This window comes from Nilaparvata lugens, chromosome 4 (genome assembly GCF_014356525.2).
Source record: "Nilaparvata lugens isolate BPH chromosome 4, ASM1435652v1, whole genome shotgun sequence".
In the NCBI taxonomy this organism is placed as follows: Eukaryota; Metazoa; Arthropoda; class Insecta; order Hemiptera; family Delphacidae; genus Nilaparvata; species Nilaparvata lugens.
Genome location: NC_052507.1, coordinates 29263880 through 29290319, shown reverse-complemented (window position 1 = coordinate 29290319; position 26440 = coordinate 29263880). Strand labels below are relative to the sequence as shown.

Sequence of the window (26440 nt, the reverse complement as noted above, 5' to 3'; positions counted from 1 at the left end):
GTACAATCAAATTATAGATTTTATTTATTAAAATATATAATAATAAATTATGGATATTATTTTTTTAATAGATAATCATCATTCTCGTCATCAATAATAATTATGAAAGTTACTTAAATAGTTTTTTTAATAGGTCTACCACTCGTTTAATTATGTTTGAAAACTCTGTAAAATTGCAGTAAAATAAAAAAAATCAATATTTATCCCAATTTTATGGGATCAACTGGCCTAGGCCATTAAAATTTTATTTTATTCCACAACAATTTTACAAAGTTTACAAACATAATAATTGATAAGTACTCCTACTATTGAAAAAACTATAAAAAAAAACTCTAGAAATGATGACGAGAGACGATAAGGATGATTTTCTATTGAAAAGTCTACCTGTCCAACTGAAATATACAGCTATTGCAATATTGCTACTCTCACAGGAATCAATCGAATGCAAATACGGTAATATTATTTATGAGAAACGCTAGTTGGAGTAAAGGAAGTAGCAGTGAGTAGTGAGAGCCGGTTTGATCTCGTAGTTGGCTTAGATGATGTAAGGCTTTGCCTGGAGCTTAATCTGCAAATCGAGGTTAAGGTGAATTGGAAACCTTGTTGACTTGTAGTGTCGCGGCGCGCCGTTCAATATGCATTTGCCTGCTCCGATCCAGTCTCAAACTGAAGTCCATTGATACCTGTGTGCCCGCGCTTCCTGTCTGTGACGGATATATCAGTTTAGTGTGAGGTGAGTCAGCTACAATTTGTTTCACGGGTTTTGAAGTATTTCTGTCTTAAAATTATCTAGCTTCATTCATATTACTGAAATATTTATAGTGTCTATATTAAAAGGCTAATGGACTTGACTCTGAATAATTCGTATTATTGCTGAGTATGATATTGTTCAGTGGCAGGAAAGCAAAATGGGCTTCTAACTGCTGTTATCAATAATTATTTATTTGGATGCTTATCACTTGGAACTATTATGGGTAAGATCACTACATATGATGCCTCTTCGAAGTAAGCTATTAGATAGTTGTATATGTTCGAAGTTAACCAATGCTGAAGAATAGCAATAATTATTACCAGTGGCGTTTTTATGACGGTACGCGCCGGTACACAGTTTTTTTTCAAGTTTACTCCCCAAGGACGTTCAAATAATTATAACAATACGATATTGTTAGCTCCTAAATAGCTTTGAAACAACCTTTTTGAGGATAAATTTGAAAAGTTGTCTCGATGACGGACCCCACTTCCGAATACCTACGGTACGTACCGTACATTGCACCGGAACCATTGTTACAAAAACAGAACTGATTATTACTATGAGCAGATAGGTTCTCAACAGTGAAAATTAACAATTAATATAAAAAAGAATGAGTCCTGATATGCTCTGATCATTCTGATCGTTATTGATGGCGTGAGAGTAATAATTTCAGTGAAAATGTAAAGTACGGTAGGTAATGTTTTTATAGGGAAAAATTGTGTTTGAGTAGATATTATTCAGGTTGCTTATTTTAACTGGTAATTTGAAATTTTGGTTAGGAAGAGAATCTTGTTAAGTAGAGAGTGAGTGTGCAGATTAAAATAAATATTAACATTAATTAATCTTATTTTATAAATTTCTACATATTTCACTATTTGATAATGCCATTTTTGCTCGTTTTGCTATTCAACAACTTTTGGCTGCGTTTCCTAATATTTCATTCAGTTTAATTGATTTCTCATTCAATTGTGAATAATGATTAAATACAATCTTCTTAACTCTGAAAACCTCTTTGAGTAGCCTAAATCATTGATAGATTAATCTCACAATGTATTCAGTGTTTGTTCTGTTTGATATGATGTTACATTACAATCTGATCACTATAATAGCCTACAATACCTTCTATATCACGACACTCGAATTTCTCAAAATCATGAAATAGCTGCTCTGTATCATCAACCACAGATGTCACCACTAGGCAAGGAACCATTCCACCAACGTCTTTACACTGAAGAATCGCATTGTGAAATTTTTCAGTTGCAACGTTTTTAGAGGGACCCATTCTATGTTTCGTTTGGGACTTGACTGTAAAAAACCTTCAATGACTGGATTAGAACTCAAAAAGCAAATGAATGCCTATTTGAGAAGTTTTCACTAATATTTAGGGTTTATTAACTGAATTCCCTATTCCGAAAATTCTAGTATAGATAAAAAGAAACTGAGAGTCCCTACCCACTTCCACTACCAATACTGTAATAAACTTCCACTTCCAATAATATACATGCATTATTGAACGGGTTTATTGTTATACAATAGATTAAATTACTTCCTTGCTCAAATCCATTGTGGTAACTGTGTTTCTCTAAATTGCATGTAAGTTGGCTTACACTACTCGCGGTATTATTTCCATCTAATGCAAGGTAAACAAAGTGATCATTACAAGACTTCCGTCTCTGAACGGAAACAGTATTGTTGTCAAGATAAGAAAGAGATCGACCCGGTTTTTATTCTAGAGATTCCAGCCGATTAAAACAGTCATTGTTTTTATCAAACATGTCTGTTGACCTTCTTCAAAGAGCAAAGTGAAGTTCTGTTGTCCTCAAAATACTCGAACTGTTTCTTTATATATAGGGTAGCTAGTTTAAACCAGAAATCTTTCAGTTGCTTGCTGAAATTGTATAGTTAGTGATATTGATTTAAAAGTAGAAAATCAATCAAATCTACAAATCTATATTCATTTTTTGATTTATTAGAACAGGAATAATTAAAAAAAATTAGATGATTACAAATGATATAGTGTAGGCTGTAGACTTGGTCTTTGGTGAATTTATAATCATTTACAGTTTATCGGTAAATGCATTTTCAATCACAATTACCAGATTTGTAATGTTAGAAATTAAAAATGTGAAAGTATTACAGAATAATCTGCAAAAAACTACGTTCTTTTTTTCAAGGAGAAGAATTTTAAACGGAATGTTTGAAACTCAAGTAGCTTCGAAACTAACTACCTAAGCAGTGAGGTATCGTTTCAAGAATCTTTGGTACTGTATTATTTATAGAATAAGCTTTTAATGTGATAATCTAATACTCTTTTCATGTTAATATTGGGATGGATGCTAATTTGCTTTGAAGTTTTGTTTATCCACTCTATTATTAACTGGAAACCCAAGTTGAACAAATTAGAGACGGTATATGTAACGCACATGTGAGGGTGCTAATATTGTATTTAACACGCAAAGTGTAGTGCAGGCTGTAATATCATAATATTATCAACACCTTAACATTCTATTCAAAGTGGAATTCTCCTACATGTTCTTGAACTGAGAAAACCTTTAAAAATAGAAAGGCTGCGTTGACGTGAACCTATAGTTGTTGATATCAATCAGTGGGTTATTCGCATGCTGTAGTATAATTTGAGACATTTCACATTAAATTTGAGAAAAAGGTTGTAAGACTAATCATTCAAAAGATGACTAATGACTAATTAGTCATACTTTGTGAATATCAGGCGTCCTTCTTCTACGTAAGAGTAGTTAAATGCTGTTCATCAGTAATATTTTTCTACATCCTTTTCTCCTTCTTTTCCTTGTTTTATATGTGAAGAGAGGAAATATCTGTTCCAAATTGAAAGAAATTATTTGTTGTAATATAATGATTTCAGTAAAGATGATAAGAGATGATTCCAGCTATTGAAAGATTAGAATATTTAACAACTGATGATATTGTCCAGTGCTTCATTGCTTATTTTAATACCTGGAAAAGTGTTTATGGACATTTGAAACATTTTTAGTAGACCTCAAAGTGAAAGTTTATTTTTTACTCATTTCTCAAACGAGTGATTTGATGATGTGTTTTGGTATGTTAGATAAAGTTAAAGATTTCTATGATCCACCGATATATCCAATTAACGGTGAAGGATGAAACCAACTCGACTGACAACCATCGATCTATCATTCCATTAAATTATTCATATTTTGAAATACCGGTTATTAATTCAGTCATCACTTTAATATTTTATTTATCCAACTCATTCATTACAGTATCGGTTATCTGGCAATAAAATAATATCTCATTAATTAATTTAGTAGCAATGACTTTGGCTGTCGTATTTCTAATTGATCATAATTGATCTAATTGATTTATTAGGAATATTGATGACTCATATCAACCTTGTAAAAAAATACTTTCATATTGTATCAATTACTATCCTGTATATTTCCAAATGATCCAAGGGCAAATGTTCATTATACCGTTAGGCGCTAAAAAGTGAACTTCAAAGGACCTGCTAACCTATTATTTTTGTCTCTTAATTGAGCAATAATGAGTTGATTATTTGCTGTTGAAGAGGCCTCACGGTCGATCACGCCTGAGCTATTGACGTGGATGTGGCTCATTGATCCATTGACAGGCAACTCATTGTTGCTCTGTTCAATTGAACAATACATTCCGATCACAATGGAACAACTATTATATCATGCTGCAATGAACAAGGAGCCTATACCTATCAACGAGCTCTGTTTCTCCTCCATCAATCGCTAAGATGCCCATTCCGTGTCTAAAAAAACTAAAAAGATAAAATAGTTCATCATTAACAGAGCGTTTAAAATTATTAACAATAAACTTTAACAGTGTTACCCCATCCAAGCCCAATGATTACCTCATCCACTTTATGCAAAATTATTTCAGTTTTACTGTAGTACCTACCCGCCATACGTCAGTTTTTTCAATTGTTTTTGAACAACCACTACCCCTAAGCAGGGTCTTTATTTAATTTCTTAGGCTCTGTTCCATTCAAACAAAAAACTGTATCTATAATCAACCAAGCTATATACTGTTATCGGGAGACTATATTTATAAATAAACGAAATGCAAGATTCAGACCTATAACTACTATAAAATATCTCCACCCTATCTATATCTCCATATCAGGCTGAACAATAAAGAGTTTGTGAATTTGCAAATGATGAAGAATGTAACTTTGAAAATACTCCTCATTTGTGGGGGAGTTTTGAGTTTTGAGTCTCCTCAACGTTTTCTGTCGATTGAGAAAATTCTTAAAAGTTTTCGATCGTTTGGGATTCGGCTGAATGAGAAAGTTCCAGTTCAAATATTTCATTAATTCTGTCAAATGGGGAAAACTAGTTTCTGGCTGTTTGGGAAAATAATGCTTTTCGGTCGTTTGGGATTCGGTCAATTGGGACCCCACGGTGAAGGCTAAGCAATAAAATTGTATTTCCAAGGGCCTCTGGCACAGTCATAGCTTAAACGGAGTGTAATCAGCTGGTGGCTGATTTTGTATTATTTTCTTATTCAATAGATGAATTTAAATTCGAATTTGATATAAATATACACATCGTTTATATACATGTGATACTCTTTTCCTATGCATCAATTTAAAATGAAAATGAAACCTGTGATAATGATATCATGACCAATTTGAAAATGATATCTGAACACATGTTTTGTGGAAAATAATTGACATGTTTGGATTGGGTTTGTAGGGAAGATGGTGGGCTCGCCGGAAGAGCACCAGAGCTCGGCGGTACGCGTATGTGAGGTGGCGCGAGGGGGTGGCAGCGAGGGAGGCGGCGGAGGTGGATCTTGTGGCTTCCACCTGACACGGACCAAGTGGGACCCCTACCCATGGGTGAGTGGCGTCGATGCGGGCTCAGCGGCCGCCCTGGCTGGCCTGAGGGTTGGCGACTGCGTCCTCGAGGTCAACGGCGAGGATGTGCTCGGGCTCCGGGTGGCCGAGATAGCTGCCAGGGTCAAGCTCGACGCTCCGCTCATCACGCTGCTGCTCTGGAACTCGGGGGCCGATTCCAATTGTGATCCCGAGGTAAGTTCATACTTAAACATTCAAATTCAAGGTTAATAAGGATAAGGCTGCTTTTACTGCAACTGGTAATAGCAACGCTTCGCAAATGAATGAATGAATGAATTTATTTGCTAAAAACAAAATAGAAGTAAATATTCGTTATTACATTACGTGAAAACGTTACGATTTATGCTCTCCAATTTGACTTAACTTCACGAGCTGCTTGTTAATGAGCACTTTTCAGTACTTGAATTACGACATATAGTAGTCCGATTGCTATTTTTATAATTTATTTAATTACGTTTTAAAATTAACATGCATCAAGTTTTCCACTTCACGTTTCTACGTTGCGTTGATATCATGCACCTCTCTATGAACAGCACATTAAATAATGTTATTGTAAAATAGTAATTTATCGTTGAGTTTAATTTATCAACAGGATTCTCTCTCTATATATAAATCTACACAGCCTATGTACGAATCCAATAGCAATAATTATTATAATAAGGTACCGTACCTACCTAATTCAATTATTCACATCCATTCATTCTTTATTCATTTATACAATAAGTACATTATCGAAATGATAGGGAGAGGAAAAATAAGGTAACCTTGTGCTATTCAAAAATATTATAGAAATAGAATAGCTAGGCTACGGTATATTACATAATGTGAATGAGAAGATAAGAAACATTCAGTTGTGAAACTATCAAATCACTTTACTGTGTTGATTAGTCAAAATTCCACTTGGAACAATCAACAGCATGATTAATATTTAAGTTGATACTTCGATCGTGTTGCAAGTTGGTAAGTGTTATTCCCCACAAAATCTTGTCTCTAAATAATGTCTTGAAACGTTTTTTTCTTTTCAATTCAAGAGTGAGTTTTTGTGAGAAAAGAAATTGATATATTTCGTGGGATAGATTCCTACTTACAGTCGTAAAGTGCTATATTGGTACCTACTCTCAGTATTCAGGTGTATTTATTCTCAACATCTGAATAGATTAATATAATTTCATAATTTCAGCCAGTAATGTTGAACAAATTAGGAGGAATAATGAATCAAGAACTACCGTGATGGAAATTTCTCTATTTTGGAGACAATCGTGTTATAAAAACATAAAACAAAATAAATCATGATTGATAGACTATAGTTCAGATATCTATGTTCAATATATTTATTAAGTTAGTTTACTTTCACGTATAATATTGGCAATATTGATTTTGCAAAATTTGTCTCGCCTGCTAGTGTAAAATTGATTGCAACCTAATTAGCATTTGCTTGGGTTGAAGGACTCGTCTATGAATGATCATCAAACCTTGCATTAGATTATAGCTGCAATCACTTTCAGCCTTCTTCAAGAAGGTCACCTTTGCAATAAGAAGGCATCCTAGAGCTAGAGTCACGTTTCTAGGTATTGATAGGTGCAGTTTTTTTTAAAACACTTGTATGGGAAGAAAAGTAAATGATCTCATTGATGATTGATAGGATAAGATCAGTTTCCTCTAATCGTTTGAGCGTTAATATATGTAGTGGATTATCATATATTTAAAATATAGCCTGAATTGGTATTTGAAAACGGTAGTTAACTGAATCAATCATTTCGATCTTAAAAGAATGAATGTTGGCACTACTAAAATTAATAATACGTGCCTAGATAGCAACGAAAATACTCACCAAGTCGAACTCGTGTTTAGGCCTACTGACACGTGTTGGCACCAAGAGTTACATAATGCCAAAATATAATCATCATACAAGAATCTGTCTCCAAGGATAGGTGTCAGCGTACTATTCACAAGATAAAAAGAAAGTCGCATTGCTATTATACTTGAAAATTAGGCTAGGAATATTCATTTCAATGGAACAAAGCGGCATTTGGAGTGCAAGACCATGTCCCACATCGAGGAAGTGACTCCTGATGATCGAAGACTCTTCGTTAGTAAGTGAGCACTGCTATAATTATCATCTGAATTGGTCTCAGTTGTTTTACTCTCAAGCAAGGTTGTAAGAACTATTCATAATATGGATTCACTCAATTTGGCGGTCAGAGTTATTTATTTCTTGAACATCGCTGAATACGAGTATGATTTACATTACAACCAGGAAATAATGGTCTAAATAAGAGTCTGACGAGGTCCAGTACAGCTTGATAAATTTACAATTAAAAGTTTATTAGTGTGGAGTTTTTGATTCCTTCTATTTACATACTTAATATTTCATAATTGCATGATTGTTGCCTACTGCACAGACTATAGTCCAGTACCTAGTCTACCAGACAAGTAGTGGACTAAACAAACACTACATAGCTACCCGAATCAGTTGATCATTCAAATAGCTATTTTTTAGATAAAGTTATTAGATAATAACTATAATTTGAGTACTTTTTGACGTTAATATTATTTTATTGATGAAAGCATCGTAAAGTCACTTAACGCATTGGACGATGAGTGCGGGTCATCAACAGCGTTACACACTTCTTAGAGAATTGTCAATTTTAATAGGAACAGTTTTGGATTGATATTTTTCACAAATGATTGTACTTGTTGTACAATAAAAATTTCGTTATTTTTCCGTTTCAAGCGGTACGTACGATCTTGGTATCCGATTCGTGAGTTATCATATACAGTACAAATGTTTTCCTTATCTTAACTACTGTGTATATCAGTATTTTTTCATATTGTCAGGTGCGTCATATTCTCAGATATAGATGACGAATCAGAGTCAAATAAAATATTGTATTTCTTGTATTTATCCAGTGAATTGATTATCAAACCAATATCAGACTCAGAATCAGGGAGCCATAAAAGAGTTTGATTCTGCTTTTTATCGCGAAAATAAAATTGAAACAAGGAAACTGCTGCTAGCGACCTCTAAAAAGCTCATATTCCATAGAAGTGGCGGTGAAGTAATGCAAACCGGATGTAGGAAGTTATTTGCCACGTGATCCGAAGGCGAGTGTGGAGTCTGGGTGAAACATATAATTTACAATGTCAATGATGACAAACAAGTGGTATTCGAATGTATCCTATACTGCATGCATGTTTAATTCATGACAACATCGATCCTCGATATAATCGATGCCAACGATAAGATGATCACCTTGAAAGTTCATCTGAATTAACAGGGAAACCCGAGATGCTATTTTAGTAAACATCAGACCGGCAGAAGATCAAAAAAACGATGTATTTAATGACGATATTGGATTTTGATTAAACAATTGATTGGTTGAAGACTGTGGATAGAAACTGTTGATTTTTTATCCATGTTGAAGAAAGTAGCATGTACAGTACGGTACCTATCTTACGATATTGATAATAGACCAAAATTATATTCATTTATAATTTTACCGGTAATCATCAATAATATTATTTTAGCATCAAAGAGGGTATTTGTCTTGAACTTTCATAAATCAATTGATGAGTGTCTGAATCAATTGACAGGATTGTTAGTCCCGGCTGAAGTATGACACTAGTAAAGCCTCAAATTATATGCTCAAATTATATATTCCGGCGAGGTGAGACCTTCCTGAAAGGGACTCTCCACCAATAAAACCCATAAGAATTTACTTTTACTTACTAATTGGAACATTCTAGGCGTTACAGATAGTTGAAAACAACAATCTTATATTTTAGTGTGACACTGTATAACACGGGCTGTTTTGGAATCAATGCATATTGTCCTCGATATCAATCTATATTTGGAAAGAAATTCAAAATAAAACTTTCTACCTATGAAACTCCATAAGAATCAATCAAGCTAAATCAATACAATATTAATCTATATCAAGCTCATCCATAGCTTTTTAGACAAGAAAATATTCATTCTTATTTTTCTTTAATTTTGCTGTTTAAATTAATAGTTCATTAACAGAATTGTTGTTCATAATTGATAGAGAAAAACACAATAATTTCTTCACCGAGAATACAGAGCAAGATGAAGCTCAATGACTCACCACCCTCTGAATATCCCAAATTTTAGTACCAACCCCTTTCCATGAACAAGAAATTCAATACATTGTGTTTCCGCCCCACCCCCTGTGGAATGAATAAAGTTAATCTTGAAAACGATGATAGAAAAATATTCGATTAGCCTATTTATAAGCTAAACAAAATTCTCATTGACAGTATTTTAATGAAACTTACAATATTATTATAATGCACATTGATAGTCTATATCTACAGTATAATGAACAATGATTGTCTGAATCTATAATAATTATAGTTCATTATGATGACTGATTTTACTTGTGATTTTCTTTTGATTTGATTTGACCTCTGCAAACCTGAATGCACCTATCTCTTATTATTGTTATCTTACCTTATCTTATTCATCTCATCTTATATTATCTCATTATATCTCATCTTACCTCATCTTATCTTATCTCATTATTGTTTCAGTCTTTGTGCTGCGGTCCAATGCCGAGCAGCTTGCAGCGACTGGCAGCGTGCATGGGTTCGATCGTGGCGGGGCTGGAGTGCCCCGTCTGCCTGGAGACAATCGGCCCCCCCACTCACCAGTGCGGCAACGGTCACCTCATCTGCTCGCGATGTCGCCTCCTCACCGAGCGCTGTCCCGTCTGCCGGCTCCGCTTCTCGCGTGGCCGATGTTTGCTCGCTGATCAGGTCAATTGTTACAATTCTAAGTGTAAAAACCACATTTCAAATAATTGTATTTGTGCCCTCTGTGATAAGTTAGAGGTAGTTAGTTACAGATGTCATCTTTGAACTAAAGCTAAGGTTGTCTAAGAAAACGACAAGTTTTTAAAAACAAATTTTATTCACCGAATCGTCGGACTTAACCCCTACGTTCAGAGTTGAAGAACGAAAACGGACTAAGCACGGCGCGCAGGCCCCTTATTGGTTTTATTGAATGCTAATGCTGACTAAGCTCACTACTACTAGCACACCTATAACTTAAGTAAAGCCAACATATACATCGATTTATGGAAGTTTTATTTTTTGCCATCCTTATTAAATATACTAGATCAAACGGAGCTTGACAAACACATGAACAAATAGTCTTGTTTATGTAGTTTACCATATTATGTTTGATCTTATAGAATTTATATGGATGGAAAAATCGTATGTACTGAAATCGATGTGTGTTAGCAACGCGTACAATGATTCATTTCTATGTGGTATTCAAGATTTTGAGACAGTCAAATATTTCCTTAGCCCAGCTATTTTCTAACTTGAATTAGCTTCTATAAATTTCTTGCGATGCAGGTACTACTATAGCATTGACGTTTTTTTTCTAAACTTACCAAATTTCTATTCAATGTAAAGTACGACTAGCATGAAATAAATATTGGAATAATGAATAATTCTGAAGTGTATCTCATATTTAATTTGTCTCATGCTAGAAGTACTTTACATGTAACAGAGTTGCCCCTCATCTGAATTCATTATATTCAACCTCGCTGCATAATATCATCATTATATAATATTGAGCAAGTTCATTGGATACCTTAATTTATTGATCAAATGAATGGCATTTATAAGAAATTTTTTCTATGTATACATGAAAGTTCTGATTTTATAAAAATGATTCTCAGGTTTGTTTCCGATTGGATATACGGGGATCAATATAATAATAGTAGCCTATAGAGAAAAGATGACATTAGTTTATTATTATGCTATATCGTCTCTTCATGATAATAGTAAGCTGTGAATGTAATATAGCACGGAATAATGAAACCATAGCACGGAATAAGTAAGTGTTCTTTACTCCGTGATTATAGTATCCCTATTCAATGAGTGAATCCCGGTACACATCGGGAATAAGTATGTTGCTGTAACCTAAATCTAGTTACACACACATCGATTTTTGGACATACGATTTTTTGCCGTCTTTATGAGTTCGATTATATTGAACAGATGATGTTTGTCAAGTTCTGTTCAATCTTATAGAATTTATAAGGACGGAAAAAATCGTACTACCAAAAATCGATGTGTGTGTAGCTAGCCAAAACCTAATAGAGCCTAGGATTGAAATTGAAATTGATTTATTTTCTTCTTCTTCTTTCACAAAAATACAATATGGAATGTAAAGAAAGCTCCTCATATGGGCAAATGCCTGTGAGTGAGGAGCGAGCTCCAAATACAATTATAGAATACAGAGTATTCTATACTTGTGAGAATGAAGACAAATCATTTAAGAGTAAAGATTTCAGCTTTTAGAATTATTGATAAATAACAAGTGAACACAAGTTAAACAAATCATTCTAAAATACCTATGAGTAGTATAATATATAATACAGTATCTTCTCAAGTACGCAACTTACACTTTTCAGGCATCGACATAGATGGATGCCAACACACACACACACACACACCACACACACACCACACACACCACACACACACACACAACACACACACACACACCACACACACACACACACACACCACACACACACACACACCACACACACACACACCACACACACCACCACACACACACACACACACAACCACACACACACACACACACCACACACACACACACACACACACACACACACACACACACACACACACACACACACAACACACACACACACACACACACACACACACACACACACACACACACACACACCACACACACACCACACACACACACACACAACTTAAACAATTCATAATCTATATTGACATACGTAGAAATAACATATCATCTATACTAGTTCATTACAACTGATACTAGAGATCAACTCTAAACAATTTTTTTTTAAACGACCAATTCTTTTATTTACTGGGTTTTTTATAGTTTCAGGTAATTTGGAAAAAGTATATAGATTTTATAATGGGATGATGTGAAGGTGATTGTTTTTATTAAACGAGGAACAACGTTACCTGTATTTAAAGCAGAACGGGTTTGATACATGTGAGGGATGCCCGTAAACAGAGTTGATATGTGTTTAAAATGTAAATGATCAATTGGATTACCATCAGCTCTAATAGAAATAGGTAAGCATTTGGTTTTATTTTGGTTCATGGTGAGTCTATTCTGGTCGAACCAACGCTCAACAAGAGTCAGACCCCGCTCAACTGTACCATACACCTCACCCCAGCAATCGCCCTCAAAGAGGAGCGCCGTGTCGTCCGCATATAGAAAGATGTGACTATTATCAATCTTGACTTTACCCAAGTTGTTTATGTATATGAGGAACAGCAAGGGGCCAAGTGTGCTTCCCTGAATCACTCCAAATTCGCTGTTCCTATACTCACTCACCTGGTCAAGAATTGATAACACTTGGGATCGGTTGCTGAGGTAGCTCTCAAAGTCAGAGCTTTTTCTTGGATGTCTAGGCATTTAATTTTTTCCAGTAGAATTTGCCTATCAATTGTATCAAAGGCTTTGGCCAAGTCGATAAAGACCAAAAGCACCTTTTTATTATTTTCGATTCCTCCATGCATTTTTTTGGTTAGGTGGAAAAAATCATCGTTAATATTTTTATCTCTTCTGAATCCAAATTGATTTTCTAAATGTACTTTGTTATCCACTAAATATTTTTCAAGCTGTAACCTGACAGCTTTTTCAATTATTTTTGAGATAACATCAACAAGATTCATAGGTCTATAACTTCTTCTCTAAGTGTCTATCCGTTCCGGATGTTGGCTATCAGCATGGCTATCTTGATTTTGTTGGTTGCGATTCGGAAGAGTTCTACTGATGTTTTACCGAACCACTTCCTCAGATTTGCCAACCAAGATATTCTTCTTCGACCCGGTTTTCTCTTGCTGTTTATCTTGCCTTGAAGGATCTCTTGGAGTAGCCCGTACCTCTCTGTGTTCCTCATTATATGTCCGAGGTATTGGAGTTTCCGGCATTTTATGGTGTTTACCAACTCTGCTCCCTTTCTCATGCGCTGCAGTACTTCTGCGTTCATGACTTTTTGTGTCCAAGATATCCTTAAAATTCTTCTGTAAAGCCATAGTTCAAATGCTTCAAGTCTTCTGGTGATTTCTTTGTTCAGAGTCCAGGTTTCCACACCATACAGCAAAACAGAGAAAATGTAGCAACGCATGAGTCGGATCTTCATTTCTAAAGACAAATTGTGGGATTTGAAGAGTGAGCTCATTTTAACAAACACTGAACGGGCTTTTTCGATGCGACACCGGATTTCTTGAGAGTTATCCCACTTCTCATTGATAATTGTTCTATAACTAACTGGTCTATAACTAACACATTAATTCTTTGGTCCATCTTTGTAAATTGGAACAAATTTTCCAATTTTTCCGGAAAAATTCCGTTGGAAAAACTTAGATTACTTATATGGTGTATGGGTTTTTTTAAGAATGTCCTCATTCCTCTTGATGATTGAGGCAGGTATATTATCTATTCCTGGAGCAGATACTCCCTTAAGATCAAGAATTAAGTGGACCACCTCCTGAACAGAAATTTGTGTTAAAAGTGTGCATCAAAAGTGTACAGAAGTGTGCATCAACTCTGAAATCAAGGTCATTGATTACCTCATCTGTTACATGGGGAGCAGCTATGGAGAGGTTGACCCCCACGTTCACGTAGTAACTGTTGAGTTTATTGGCGGCTTGTAGGATATCATTAGGTTCACTATTCTTATTCCGATCTAAAAAATTAGAGATAGGAAACCCCTCAACTTTCCTGTGTAAACCAGTGATTTCAGATATGCTTTTCCATAGTTTCTTATTGTTACCGCGTGCATCTCCAAATTGATTTTGAAAATAGGTCTTTTTATCATTTCTTAATAAATTAGAAGGAACATTCCTGAAATTTTTAAACTCGTTTCTTAGAATAATGTTAAAAGGTTGTTTTTTTACTTTAATACTCAATTTATCTCGGTGTCTAATTGATTTGATGAGTCCACTAGTTATCCAGGGTTTGATCTTGTAGTTTTTTGAAGAAATATTCTTGATTTTGATAGATTGAGATAATATATAATTTTAAATTAATTCTTGAGGATACTACAACTAGCATCGAGATACCTCGATCTGGTCCATCGAGAGATCTGGTCCTGGTTTCCTGGCAGTGTGCAGCAATTTATATCGCCCATAAGCTAATGAGTTCGATCTTTGCTTCTGTTAGCCAAATATAATTCAATACTCTCTATGAAGGGCTCAAGCCCTGCCAAGGGACTTCTATACACAGCGAGCAAGCACAGCCTCTCACCACCGAAAGATATATCTAATCTAAGGCATGTTGCACCATAGAGATCTACCTCCTCACGACTGACACCGAAGCATTTATTTACATACACAATCACACCGTCATTTTGATTACGACTATCCTCATTCACAAAAACATCATACCCATTCATACTCACAGTTACACCCTTAGCATGTCTCCGTTGATACAATAATATCAAATTTCTTACTATAACTACTCAAAATAACTAAAAGCTCATCAATATGTTTGCTATTATGTATGCTCATCAATTGGTGCCATATATTTTAATGTATTGTATTACTTCTTGCGATTGAAAAATTTCCCAATTCGAAGATTTATTAATTTGTAGTGTCTCAATAACTCATTGTTTGTGCGCAGGTGCATAACGCACTGACGGAAGCATTCCGGCTGCGCGAAGAGTCTGCCGAGATGTGGTCGGCCAAGATCAAACAGCGACTGTTCGGCAAGAAAAAGCTGCCCGAGAAGCGACCGGCCAACTTTACCCTGAAGAACTCGCTCGGCCCGCCCAAGAACAAACTGCTGGCCAGGATAATGCGCGGCAAGTCCTCGTCGGTTGAGAACCTCTCATCTTCGTCCAACAAGAATTTCCTGAGCGTGGAGGCTCTGCCCGCTGCCAACGCCGGCATGAAGAAGTCACACAGCAACAACGAGATTTCCCGAATGGAAAGCGCTCAGCCGCCCAACCGCTGTCCGTCACCCAACTTCTCTTCATCAAATGTTGACTGCTCGTCCTACAGATCCTATCAAGGGTCTACTGAGTCATTATCTCAAAGGTAATACCACAGATCTAACCTACTCTTTAGTCTATGGTAATACAGTATTGTCCAAATAGGCGTTTGTTTGTTTTCGTTGTTTCACTTGTATGAAATTTCTGTTACAAATTTTAAACACAAAACAAAAAACCAGTACCGTAAAGCAGCGCACACGCACATCGATTTTTGTTTGTACCGTATTTTATAAATTCTATTAGATTAAACAGATTATCTTTGTCAAGTTTCATCAAATCTGATGGACAAAATGTCGTACGAACAAAAATCGATGTGTGTGTGCGGGGCTTACAATGTTCGATCCAATCAACTTAATTAAAGAAAACCTATATTTTAAAATACAAATATTGCTTAAAAGTACCCATTCATAATGATTTGAGGCGTAATAGTATATTTCGCACCTAGGGTCGAAAATTAGACTTTTCCGGCTCGAAATCGGTTTTCAAGTCCGAGGCCGTAGGCTGATTACTAGAAAAGATTGAGAGCCGGAAAAACATTTTTGCCCGTGGTGCGAACGCTATTTTTCGCCACACAGAAAAATAAACAATATATATATATATATATATATTGTCAAATTGTAAACTTTTGCCCTTGGAGGGTTACCTCTCATGATAGAGCGATGATATTGGTATTTATAAGAGCAGTCGCTAAATTCCCTCTTTTGCGAATAAATTCACAAAAAATTAAGGCCGTCCGGCTCGCAAAATTACTGGGTTCAAACCTCAGCTCTAGCTCAGTGGTAGATACATGGATTTTACAAATGCAAGTAATCACCATAAGGTTCAATGACCTGTGATTAATAGTTCTTACCGCTGCTTCTGTGAAGTTCTTGAAGAATACCAGTGAGGAAATTAAAAGAATATTTGATGACTGATTATCAGTAACCATGTACCACTAGAGAATTATAAGGACCAACTATAGTTGTTTCTAGTTGATTCTTAAAACGCTCGTCGTGAATACAGGTATTCACCAATATATCCTTCCAAAATTCCTTAGAACTTACAACGCCAGTTCTTGAAGCTCTCTGGATCCTTATATCATATAACTGGAACCTTATTAATATAATTTTTCAATATACTTGTTCTGGCAGATTAAAGTGATTATCATCAAAGGATGATAAATATTGAGTGCTCTGAATAAGATTAATATTACTTGATTCAATAATTTTAAGTGCTGCTGAATATCTATTGGTACCAAAACAGCTCAAACTGTATATCACGAGATGAACTAGGATAAAATAAATTTCTACGATTTGTATGCTGACATAAAACACAAAATATATTCCCATAAAAATGTGTGTATAAAATATTCGATATATCTATAATTTTTCTTAAATAAATTCTTTCTAAAATCTGAATAATTATCACAGGTTTTGCTAATATTCACAATAGTGAGTTTCAAATTCATAAATATATTATATTTAATACTGATACTTAGACTTCCAATCAATACAAAATTCTGCAAATAAAAACCTGTTCGGTCTATAGGTTTGATATGATATACGTTGTTCAATTAACAAAATTAATAATTAATAAATTATTATTCAAACATGAGATCTCAGGGATTTATATGAATTCGGGCCGTGCGTGGAAGTAAGCTTCCTACATATATCAAATAAATTTATAAAATGTTCTTATGAACTATGTGATATTATTCAACACGTGGTGACTTTTTATTTAATTTAAGTCAATTTGAATAGCGCTTTTGATTAATTCCCCCACTATACGCAGAAATTCTAAAACGAGCTCGTTTGACTTATCACTCACTTAAATGAAGTTCTTGACGGTCTCGTGGATTGAATTAATTATTTCCAATAATTAATTAGGTAGGCTCCTTTCGTCTCTGCTGGGCTAGCGCGTGATCCAGATTCTTATAAGTTTCTTTCCGAATTAAAGATATATTTATGGGGAATAGTTACAAATTACGAACTCTTTGACAGCACTGAGTTCACAGACAATTTAACATTTAATACAAATATTTCACATTAAAAAAGGGTTTGGCTTAATAGTTTTAAAATTTTAAAACGAGGAAGAAAGAACCCTAAACTCTATGTGCATCCTCTCAGGTCAAGATCTTAAGCCAGAAGAAGGAGGTTTTCAGAAAAATTTGTCTCTTCCAAGAATAATTCTGTAAGCTACTCTCTGATTGGTCTTCAATTTAATAAACTCAATACAATTGGTCGCCTTGGAATCAGGGCTTCCTCGACTTTATAATAGAAAAAATTAAATAAAAAAGTTTTTATACAAATATATGGAGTGTTTATCTTAAATTGATTTCATAAATAAATCATAACATACGATTTTAATACATTTAGTTTTTTATATGAGTTTTGTATACTCTTGATTTTTCGTGCTTTTTTAGATTATAATAAATATTTATACAGAAATAATAGTTGTTCGTATTTCTACACATCGACTTCCTTAAGTATACATAATATATCCTTTGTGAGTAAATTTTATATAATTCAACCTGTTATACTGGTTGATCGAATAATCAGCTGATTCGTTCAGCATTGATTCTAATAATTATCGATTTATTCAAGATCGACTAATTCTTTTCAAAATGTAAACAAATAATTCTAACCTCAATGTTCATGCACACTTTTATTTTTTATAATCCGCCAATAATAAGTAAGCCGCTTTATAATTTTTTGATCTTACCAATGGGTTTCATAGTTATTGAATCACAATTATACATGTTTTCTTATCGTTTTTGATAATGCTATTACTCCTAATCGCTAATAATATTCGATTTAAGTTGATTTATCCTTTGACTAGGTCTAACCTTCTTTCCATTTTATAATTCTATTAAAATTCATTGGTTCATTTTAAAATATTTGATGGTACTAAAGTACCACGTGACAATATATATATATATAATATATATATATATATATATATATATATATATATATATATAAATTGTTTACTTAGCACTTCCAAAAGCAGAAGTGGAAGGTCATAGCTCTAGCAAATCTGAGGTAATCTGAATATCAGGAAATTGTCCAAGTATTTTTATTTTTTATTCTGATTTGTCTAAATAACCTAAAAGATTATGTTCAATTATGTGGGAGGTTGAGTTTATACTTTTTTATTCTTTCAAATAACAATAAGATGATATTATTATAAATGTTTTAATTATTGAATAATGAACACAAATAATGAAACGTTTTTTGATCAGCTGTTTCTTGATCACCTTGTTAGCGGCTGGAAAGTGTACTCTTTCCAGCCTAGGCCGGAAAGAAACCTGTTCTGACGTCAGACGAGAGTCGTCTGCAAACAATGTCTTTCAGATCTACGTAGGGACTGGAAAACAGCTGCTTTCTGTGCAGTGTGGCGAAAACATTATTTTTATTGTACAAGTACTCGATTGTACAGTTTGGTTTATGTTTTTGCCGGCATCGCTGAATTTCTCGTTCTCACTGAAATTGGAATATGTAGTATGATGATGATTCAAGGATTACATTGGATATAAAATGTGATTTTGAGGTCTACACATTGGATGTGACAAAAAATAATATTCTCATTGATAAGGGCTCCCACTTTTTAAGTTGAGTAGATAAATAGATTTGCATGAAGGATTTGGGTGCTGGAAGGTTATGTTCCTGTTATGTTATGATTAGGACTTTCGGTTATCGTTCATGTTATTTGCGTTCATATCTGATTCGCATTTCTATATATCAGTGCAATTATTGATTTGAAAAAATATATGAATGTAGTAAGCTATGAGCTTAAGCTATGAATGTGATAAGCTAAAGTATATGAATGTACAAGCTTGTAATATTCTCCTCGTCCCTCCTTTCAATAATTTCATACTTGGAACAAAATGTTCACTTGCAAAGAACTTATATTGTGAGAGATTTCATTTTATTTCTCTATTTTAATCATGGAAGACAGTTGAATCACTGAGAAAATCGTAGTATGATTATTAAGTGGGTGTTGACTCATTGAATGTGAATTATTGAAATATTTTATTTCTAAAAATATATGACTGGATGCTATTAATGAAAATTTTAAATAACCAATAGCCTACCTTGTATGGAACTCTCCCTATTCTATCTATACTTTCTAAAGTTGAGAGCCCAGCCGTCATTGTCTTAGCCACACTCTTAACACTGGGTGTAGACCCACCAAACTGCCTAGTGTGTCCCAAAAGTAAAACTGGCATTCTCACAATGAGAAATATTTGCTTCAGTCTACTCATGGTATTTGGTATAAGCCATCTTAGTCCAGGCGCTGGCTTACATTGAGCATACATGAGAGAGGCAGAGAATTTGACTTCGCATTATTGTTAGGGGGTCTTTAGTGTATATGAAACTCGATGTCGTCACGTCCCAGGGTGGTCGACAGCTTGGGGGGGAGGGGGGCAAGTTGTAAAAATCGCGCGTTTATAAAATCGCCTGTCCTGCAGTTACTATTCATAGTACAGCTTTTAATTTTTTCTCAATATTATGTACACATAACTGGCTTTCAATGTGGTCCTATACTTTTTTGCGATAAACCGCATAGTTTTTCCGTAAAAAAATAAAATATCTCGAAAAATGTATTTTTTTATTATGGACTTTTTGTTATTTTTCGAATATTCAAGTAATTAGCCGACTTAGAGGAAAAGGCTCCCAATAAACGTTGTAGGCCGTTTCTTGCTGAATCCAATGATATATATAGTTTGGGGGTTACGATCATAGATACGGCGGTGGGAGGGGGATAAGTAGCACTGTTACGCTGCGGCGCGGTCCTCCCCCATGATTAATGTGCGTAATGGCCTGTCTATCGCATCGCCCCTACTAGTCTATGCATTTAAATTATGTATTTCAGGAACGCCATCTTATGTATTTTTGGTCGCTGAACACGATTTTTCAACTCTCAAGCCTTAATAATTGATAATTCTCATCATAATATACTAATTATGGTCAAAATTACAAACTTCATCTCATTCTGCAAGGAAACTAAGAAATGACTGTTTGAAATAAACGAAACTTGGGTTTCAAGAAATATATTAGGATAGAATAAAGTTATATTTATATATGTTTATGTTCTATTGTTTTTATTTCAAATTAATTTATTGTGATGCGCTGCAGGCTAAATTATATTATTAATTGCACACTGGCCACACTTACTTGATATAGTGGTCAGTTAGTTTCCAAGAAATATTTGTGGAATTTCTTAGTTCTTCATGGTGGAAATGGAATTCATCATTCATTCTTTATCATAATGATTATGTTTAGTATGAAAATGTTAATCTTTCGTGAATCTTCAGTTTGTCGTGGACTTTTGAGAAATTATATCCAATATAATAATAGATATGTGTCAAATCAAAATGAAATGAAAATTTAAATATTCATTCATATTATTTCTAACAGTATTATTATAATAATATTTCACTAACTTTTGATTGATTCATCCATTATGGTATTCCTGTTCAGACTGTTTTGAAATGGTAACAAGTTATTCAGTATCAAAATTTGGGATTCGAATAGTTTTGGGCCATGCCTGCTATTCTTTCCCAAACATATTTATATGATTTGTAATTTTATCCACAAATGAATGAATGAATGTATGTATTCCTGCACGTAGCTAACGTATGGATAATTCCTTTATAGATTCTTCCATGTCACATTAATAAATCTCTGCCACAGATTTAGAAATCAAGTCTCGATGGTTTGGAGAGCATATTATTGGAGTGATTCTTTTACTCTGCTGCTTCTAATATGTTCACTACCTTTGTTTGATTTTAGACCATAGACATAAAAAGCTATGTCAACCTGTATCACTCCATCTTTATTGAGAATTTTCATAACTCTTCTCATCACAAAGTTTCCATAATCTTGCAGCGTATTGAAGTTTTGAAAAGTGAAGTAGGAGTTGAATTCAGGAGAGCCATGTCATCATTATGCGAATTTGTCAACGATACTTAGGGATTTAGTTAAATCCACAACTAGTTTCACTTTCAATTTCATAGGCCAAGTGAGATTAAGAGTTTTTTTTCAAATATCCATCAGATGTTGACAGAGATTGCGGTTATTGTAGAAATGCATGCTGCACTAAAACTTCAATGCTGAATTATCTTTAAACAGCTACCTGGTAAAAATACAGAGATCAGATCTTTTTGTTCTAGAATTAACTAAGACTAGGATTTTTGTTTGATTGCATCGTGGAGAATGAAAGAACTTTGTTTCTTTTTATAGGTGAGAATACACTTTTACAATTTGCCACAACTATGTTCAGATAAAAATCGTTGGAGACCGAATAACTATTTCTTTCTATACGTTCAAAAGAGAATCACACACTTCTTCACTTGCTTCCAGACCATTGATAACATTATGCAGATTCTGTTGTCCATCAGAGTCTTGAAGAAAAATGTTATGTTCTCTTGAGAAGATTATGCTTCTGGAAATCATTCTCATCTCTCATTATTCTTGTTTTACTTCATTATATGACTTTCTTCACAGTCTCCAGTGATATCCATAATGATGTCAACATACTTGAACAGAATATCTTTGATGGAAGATTTATTAATGTAGTAGCAGCCATTTTAGGAAAGCCTTTGAAGAACTAGCTATTCCAATCACTCAGTTTTGGATGATCTAATGAGGGTTTGCTCTAAAGCATGATCGGTTGTCACATTTATTAAATTTTCAAGGTTTCATTTGACAGAGAGTCAATGTATTGACTGTATAGAGTTAATGTTTCTTATTGGAAATTATTTTTCACTTCTATGGGTATTTTTTATATTTTCTAGATATGACACAGACTTTATAACATAGTTTGTGTGATTGAATGAAAAAATTATGGGATCTTTTCTCGAACAGTTTCTATGTGCAATACCAGAGTCCATCCTTATGAGCATGAATACAATTTAAGATAATTTAAACTATGTGACAATAATCAGTCATAAATATTTCAAGTAGTCATTGATTTTGATTCTAAAAAAACTCTACAATAGCTCCTGACTTCTTTCAAATATACTTTGACAATCTCTCATATTTGAACCGTTCATGAGTCCTTGTAGTTGTTTCATTGAATTGATTGCTTGCTCTCACACCTTAATTATACTGATCTCCCCTCAATAGATTTCCAACAGTATTCTCTCCAAATATTTCAAATTCAACAAAGATATCTCTCATTCCACTTTCATTCAAGTACCACCCCAAGACAATCAGTCAAACTCAGCCAGATGAGTAGATATAAGTTACAGAAATCAGTTGATAAAGCTGCGTTTACACGTAACAAAATGTTAATAACTTAATCTTTATAGATTCTATTAGATTGAACGGAACTTGGCAAACACATATGTCTATCATATGTATGATAAGTTATGTTCAATCTAATAGAATCTATAAAGATTAAGTTATATTAACATCTCCTTAACAACTTTCGTGTAAACTCAGCTTTAGAGTTGTATTTCCTTTGTAATCAAATATTTAGTCATATAACATGGGAGTAATTGGCATTATTTGTGTTTCAACTGTCAATTTATATTAAGAAAATATTTTACTCCTGTTACACGGTGCTCTATATGGGGTAGCCTATATTATTTGTTTAACTTACTCCATTACTTGACTTTCGCAATTCCAAAGTGATCATTGAACTAAATCGAATAATTATTCTCTCTTGATGGAATATCAGTTTTTTATCGATTGAGAAACACATATAGGATTCCTAACAGGATGGTTTATCATTACAATGTAATCATAAATAATGATAATGAGATGAAGTTTGTAATTTTGACCATAATTAGTATATTATGATGAGAATTATCAATTATTAAGGCTTGAGAGTGGAAAAATCGTGTTCAGCGACCAAAAATACATAAGATGGCGTTCCTGAAATACATAATTTAAATGCATAGACTAGTAGGGGCGATGCGATAGACAGGCCATTACGCACATTAATCATGGGGGAGGACCGCGCCGCAGCGTAACAGTGCTACTTATCCCCCTCCCACCGCCGTATCTATGATCGTAACCCCCAAACTATATATATCATGGATTCAGCAAGAAACGGCCTACAACGTTTATTGGGAGCCTTTTCCTCTAAGTCGGCTAATTACTTGAATATTCGAAAAATAACAAAAAGTCCATAATAAAAAAATACATTTTTCGAGATATTTTATTTTTTTACGGAAAAACTATGCGGTTTATCGCAAAAAAGTATAGGACCACATTGAAAGCCAGTTATGTGTACATAATATTGAGAAAAAATTAAAAGCTGTACTATGAATAGTAACTGCAGGACAGGCGATTTTATAAACGCGCGTTTTTTACAACTTACCCCCCTCCCCCCCAAGCTGTCGACCACCCTGGGACGTGACGACATCGAGTTTCATATACACTAAAGACCCCCTAACAATAATCCGAAGTCAAATTCTCTGCCTCTCTCATGTATGCTCAATGTAAGCCAGCGCCTGGACTATCTGGAGCAAATTGTAGATAGTCAGTATCCAGGGCTGCCCACTCCCACAAGCCCATGCCCCCCTCCCTCCACTGAAGTTCTAAAGAGCCCCTACAAATTTTGCGTTCAACCCCCCCCCCCTGTGAGTGCCCCTGCAGTATCCTTTCCTCCCACTCTTGTATTAGTGAGTCACGATCGAGAAGTCTCTACTACCCATAAGGCTGTATACAAGGCTTTCGGAAACCTTCCACCAGCGACCCTCCCCAACACCCCCCGACCCATTCACTACCATACCAAATGAACAAATCTACAAATTATTATAGCTCTAATGAAATACATCAAAAGTATGATTGATTTATTTTCATACGGGAATAAAAATGATTTGAAAGTCGCAGTGGCTGATGGTATTATAGTATAAAATAGATATAATAATATATTTTATAATTCATAATTCACAATATGAATTTTAATATGGATATAAGTGGAAAATGGCGATTTTTTAAAGGTGTATTCGACTTTGAAGTGAAGTAAGCATCCGCTTACGCAAATTGTTGATCATTGAAAAATATTTTCTTAAAAATAGAGAGATTAGTACTGAAAATAAAATTCAAATATTAAAGACCTGTGTTTTTCCTGCGCTTATTTACGGCTCCCTAACCTGGGCGTTAAAGAAAACAGTACTACAGAAAATAGAAACAACTCAAATGGTGATGGAGAGGAGCAAACTGAACATACGAAGGCTGGAAAAATAACATAGTTAGTAATAACATAGAGTCAAGGCAATAACAAAATCAGACGATGTACTGAAGGCTCTGAAGTGGAAGTGGGCAGGTAATGTCGCTAGATTTGAGAATGGCAGATGGACGAAGACGCTAACTTTGTGGAAACCCAACTGGAGAAAAAGGAAAATCGGACGGCAACGATTCAGATGGGAAGATGACATTGTGAGAGTGACTGGGGATAGGTGGGCGGTGTGCACAAACGATAGAGATAGGTGGAGGAACCTGGAAGAGGCATAAGTCCAATAGAGGACTTGGTTTCCATAAACAAAAGAAAACGAACATTTTTGCATTTGGAAATTTGATTTTGGACTAGCAATAAAATGTACATTTGAATTCAGTAAAGTATTGTTAAATTTTATCTTAGCAGAGATGTTTAATCTTTCATATTATTTTTCTCTTATTGTATAGTGTTGGGAACCAATAGAGGCTTTATTTATTATTTTATAAGTAAAAAATAAAATAACTTTGGTTGCAGACTGTACACGGACTTTGGAGAGAACACGGTGGTGAATGACGACGGCTGCATCTACAACTGTCCGTGCTCGGGCGACTGTCGGGCATCACTGAGGAAGCGAGAGGTGCTCAGTCACGTGAGGGACGACCATGACGGTCCACTAGTCCAGTACTACAAGCCCAGAGTCCTCATCCCTCTACCAGTCATCCTCCCGGAGAACAGCACCGTTATGATCCTCATCGACGGCCGCATCTATTTCCTCAGGATCCTGAAAGACAACTCGGGGAACATGTTCGTCTGGATGTGGATGTTGGCTGATAAATCCAAGTCTGAGAACATGCGAATGGTGCTCACTTTGAAAGGCAACGACTGGGATGGACCTGAGCTCAGTTACAATTGTGAGGTGTTTTCGTTAGCATCCTCCTCATGGGAGGACATTGTATCCACTAAACGCGGCATACTCATCACCTCACAAACGGTCAGTGCGCACTTCTCAGAGCAGAAAGTCAAATTGGAAGTGAATCTTGTGAATAAGACGAAAATACCTGTACTCGTGTGAACGATATTTCTACAACTATTTGTCATGTTATATCTACTGAAAAATGATTAAAACTTATTTTAAACTTTTTAGAACTTACGAGAACTAAGTCAAAAACTTGGATGGAACATGTTTATTTTTTTCCATACAATCTAACAATTAATATTATCTTATTAGTGAATTATTTCGAATTATCATTTTCCCAATTCTAAAACTTTCGTGATTCATGACTGAGCTAAGTCAAAATATTAGACAAGTCGAGTGTAGTGTCATGGAGACAATCTTGCGTGAAATCAATCCTGATCCCTATAAACATACAAAAAATAATACCTATAAAATGAGTACCTATGGTAGCGTATTTATATTTTTTTCATAATTATTATATATTTCTGAATTGGCTTCTTTTAGATTATTAGTTCAACATCCGATTAATAATTTTATATTATGTTGAAAATATTGAATAGTATTATTTCTGGTTGTGAAGAATTATAATTGATAGACGTTGAGTAAAATAATGATCCACTCTTTGATTTTGTGGTACCGGTATT

At 34.6% G+C, this 26440-nt stretch overlaps 1 protein-coding gene across 2 annotated transcripts; it reads left to right on the top strand.

The window, feature by feature from the left end:
- The first annotated feature begins 542 nt into the window (after positions 1-542).
- LOC111046523 lies at positions 543-26422 on the top strand. 2 transcript variants are annotated; one of them, XM_022332090.2, is made up of 5 exons: positions 543-733; positions 5473-5810; positions 10188-10412; positions 15319-15734; positions 25376-26422. In XM_022332090.2, the coding sequence occupies exons 2-5, from the start codon at positions 5478-5480 to the stop codon at positions 25911-25913; spliced, it is 1512 nt and encodes a 503-aa protein (XP_022187782.2). In that variant the 5' UTR covers positions 543-733; positions 5473-5477; the 3' UTR covers positions 25914-26422. The 2 variants fall into 2 exon arrangements, with proteins under 2 accessions (XP_022187782.2, XP_039283226.1); XM_039427292.1 differs by having other exon boundaries at positions 555-722.
- The last annotated feature ends 18 nt before the right edge of the window (positions 26423-26440 follow it).

Coding starts and splice junctions, on each gene's coding strand:
- LOC111046523 (XM_022332090.2), top strand. CDS start 5,478: ATGGTGGGCTCGCCGGAAGAGCACCAGAGCTCGGCGGTACGCGTATGT. Junction 5,811..10,187: donor ATTCCAATTGTGATCCCGAG/GTAAGTTCATAC, acceptor TTATTGTTTCAG/TCTTTGTGCTGCGGTCCAAT. Junction 10,413..15,318: donor GATGTTTGCTCGCTGATCAG/GTCAATTGTTAC, acceptor GTTTGTGCGCAG/GTGCATAACGCACTGACGGA.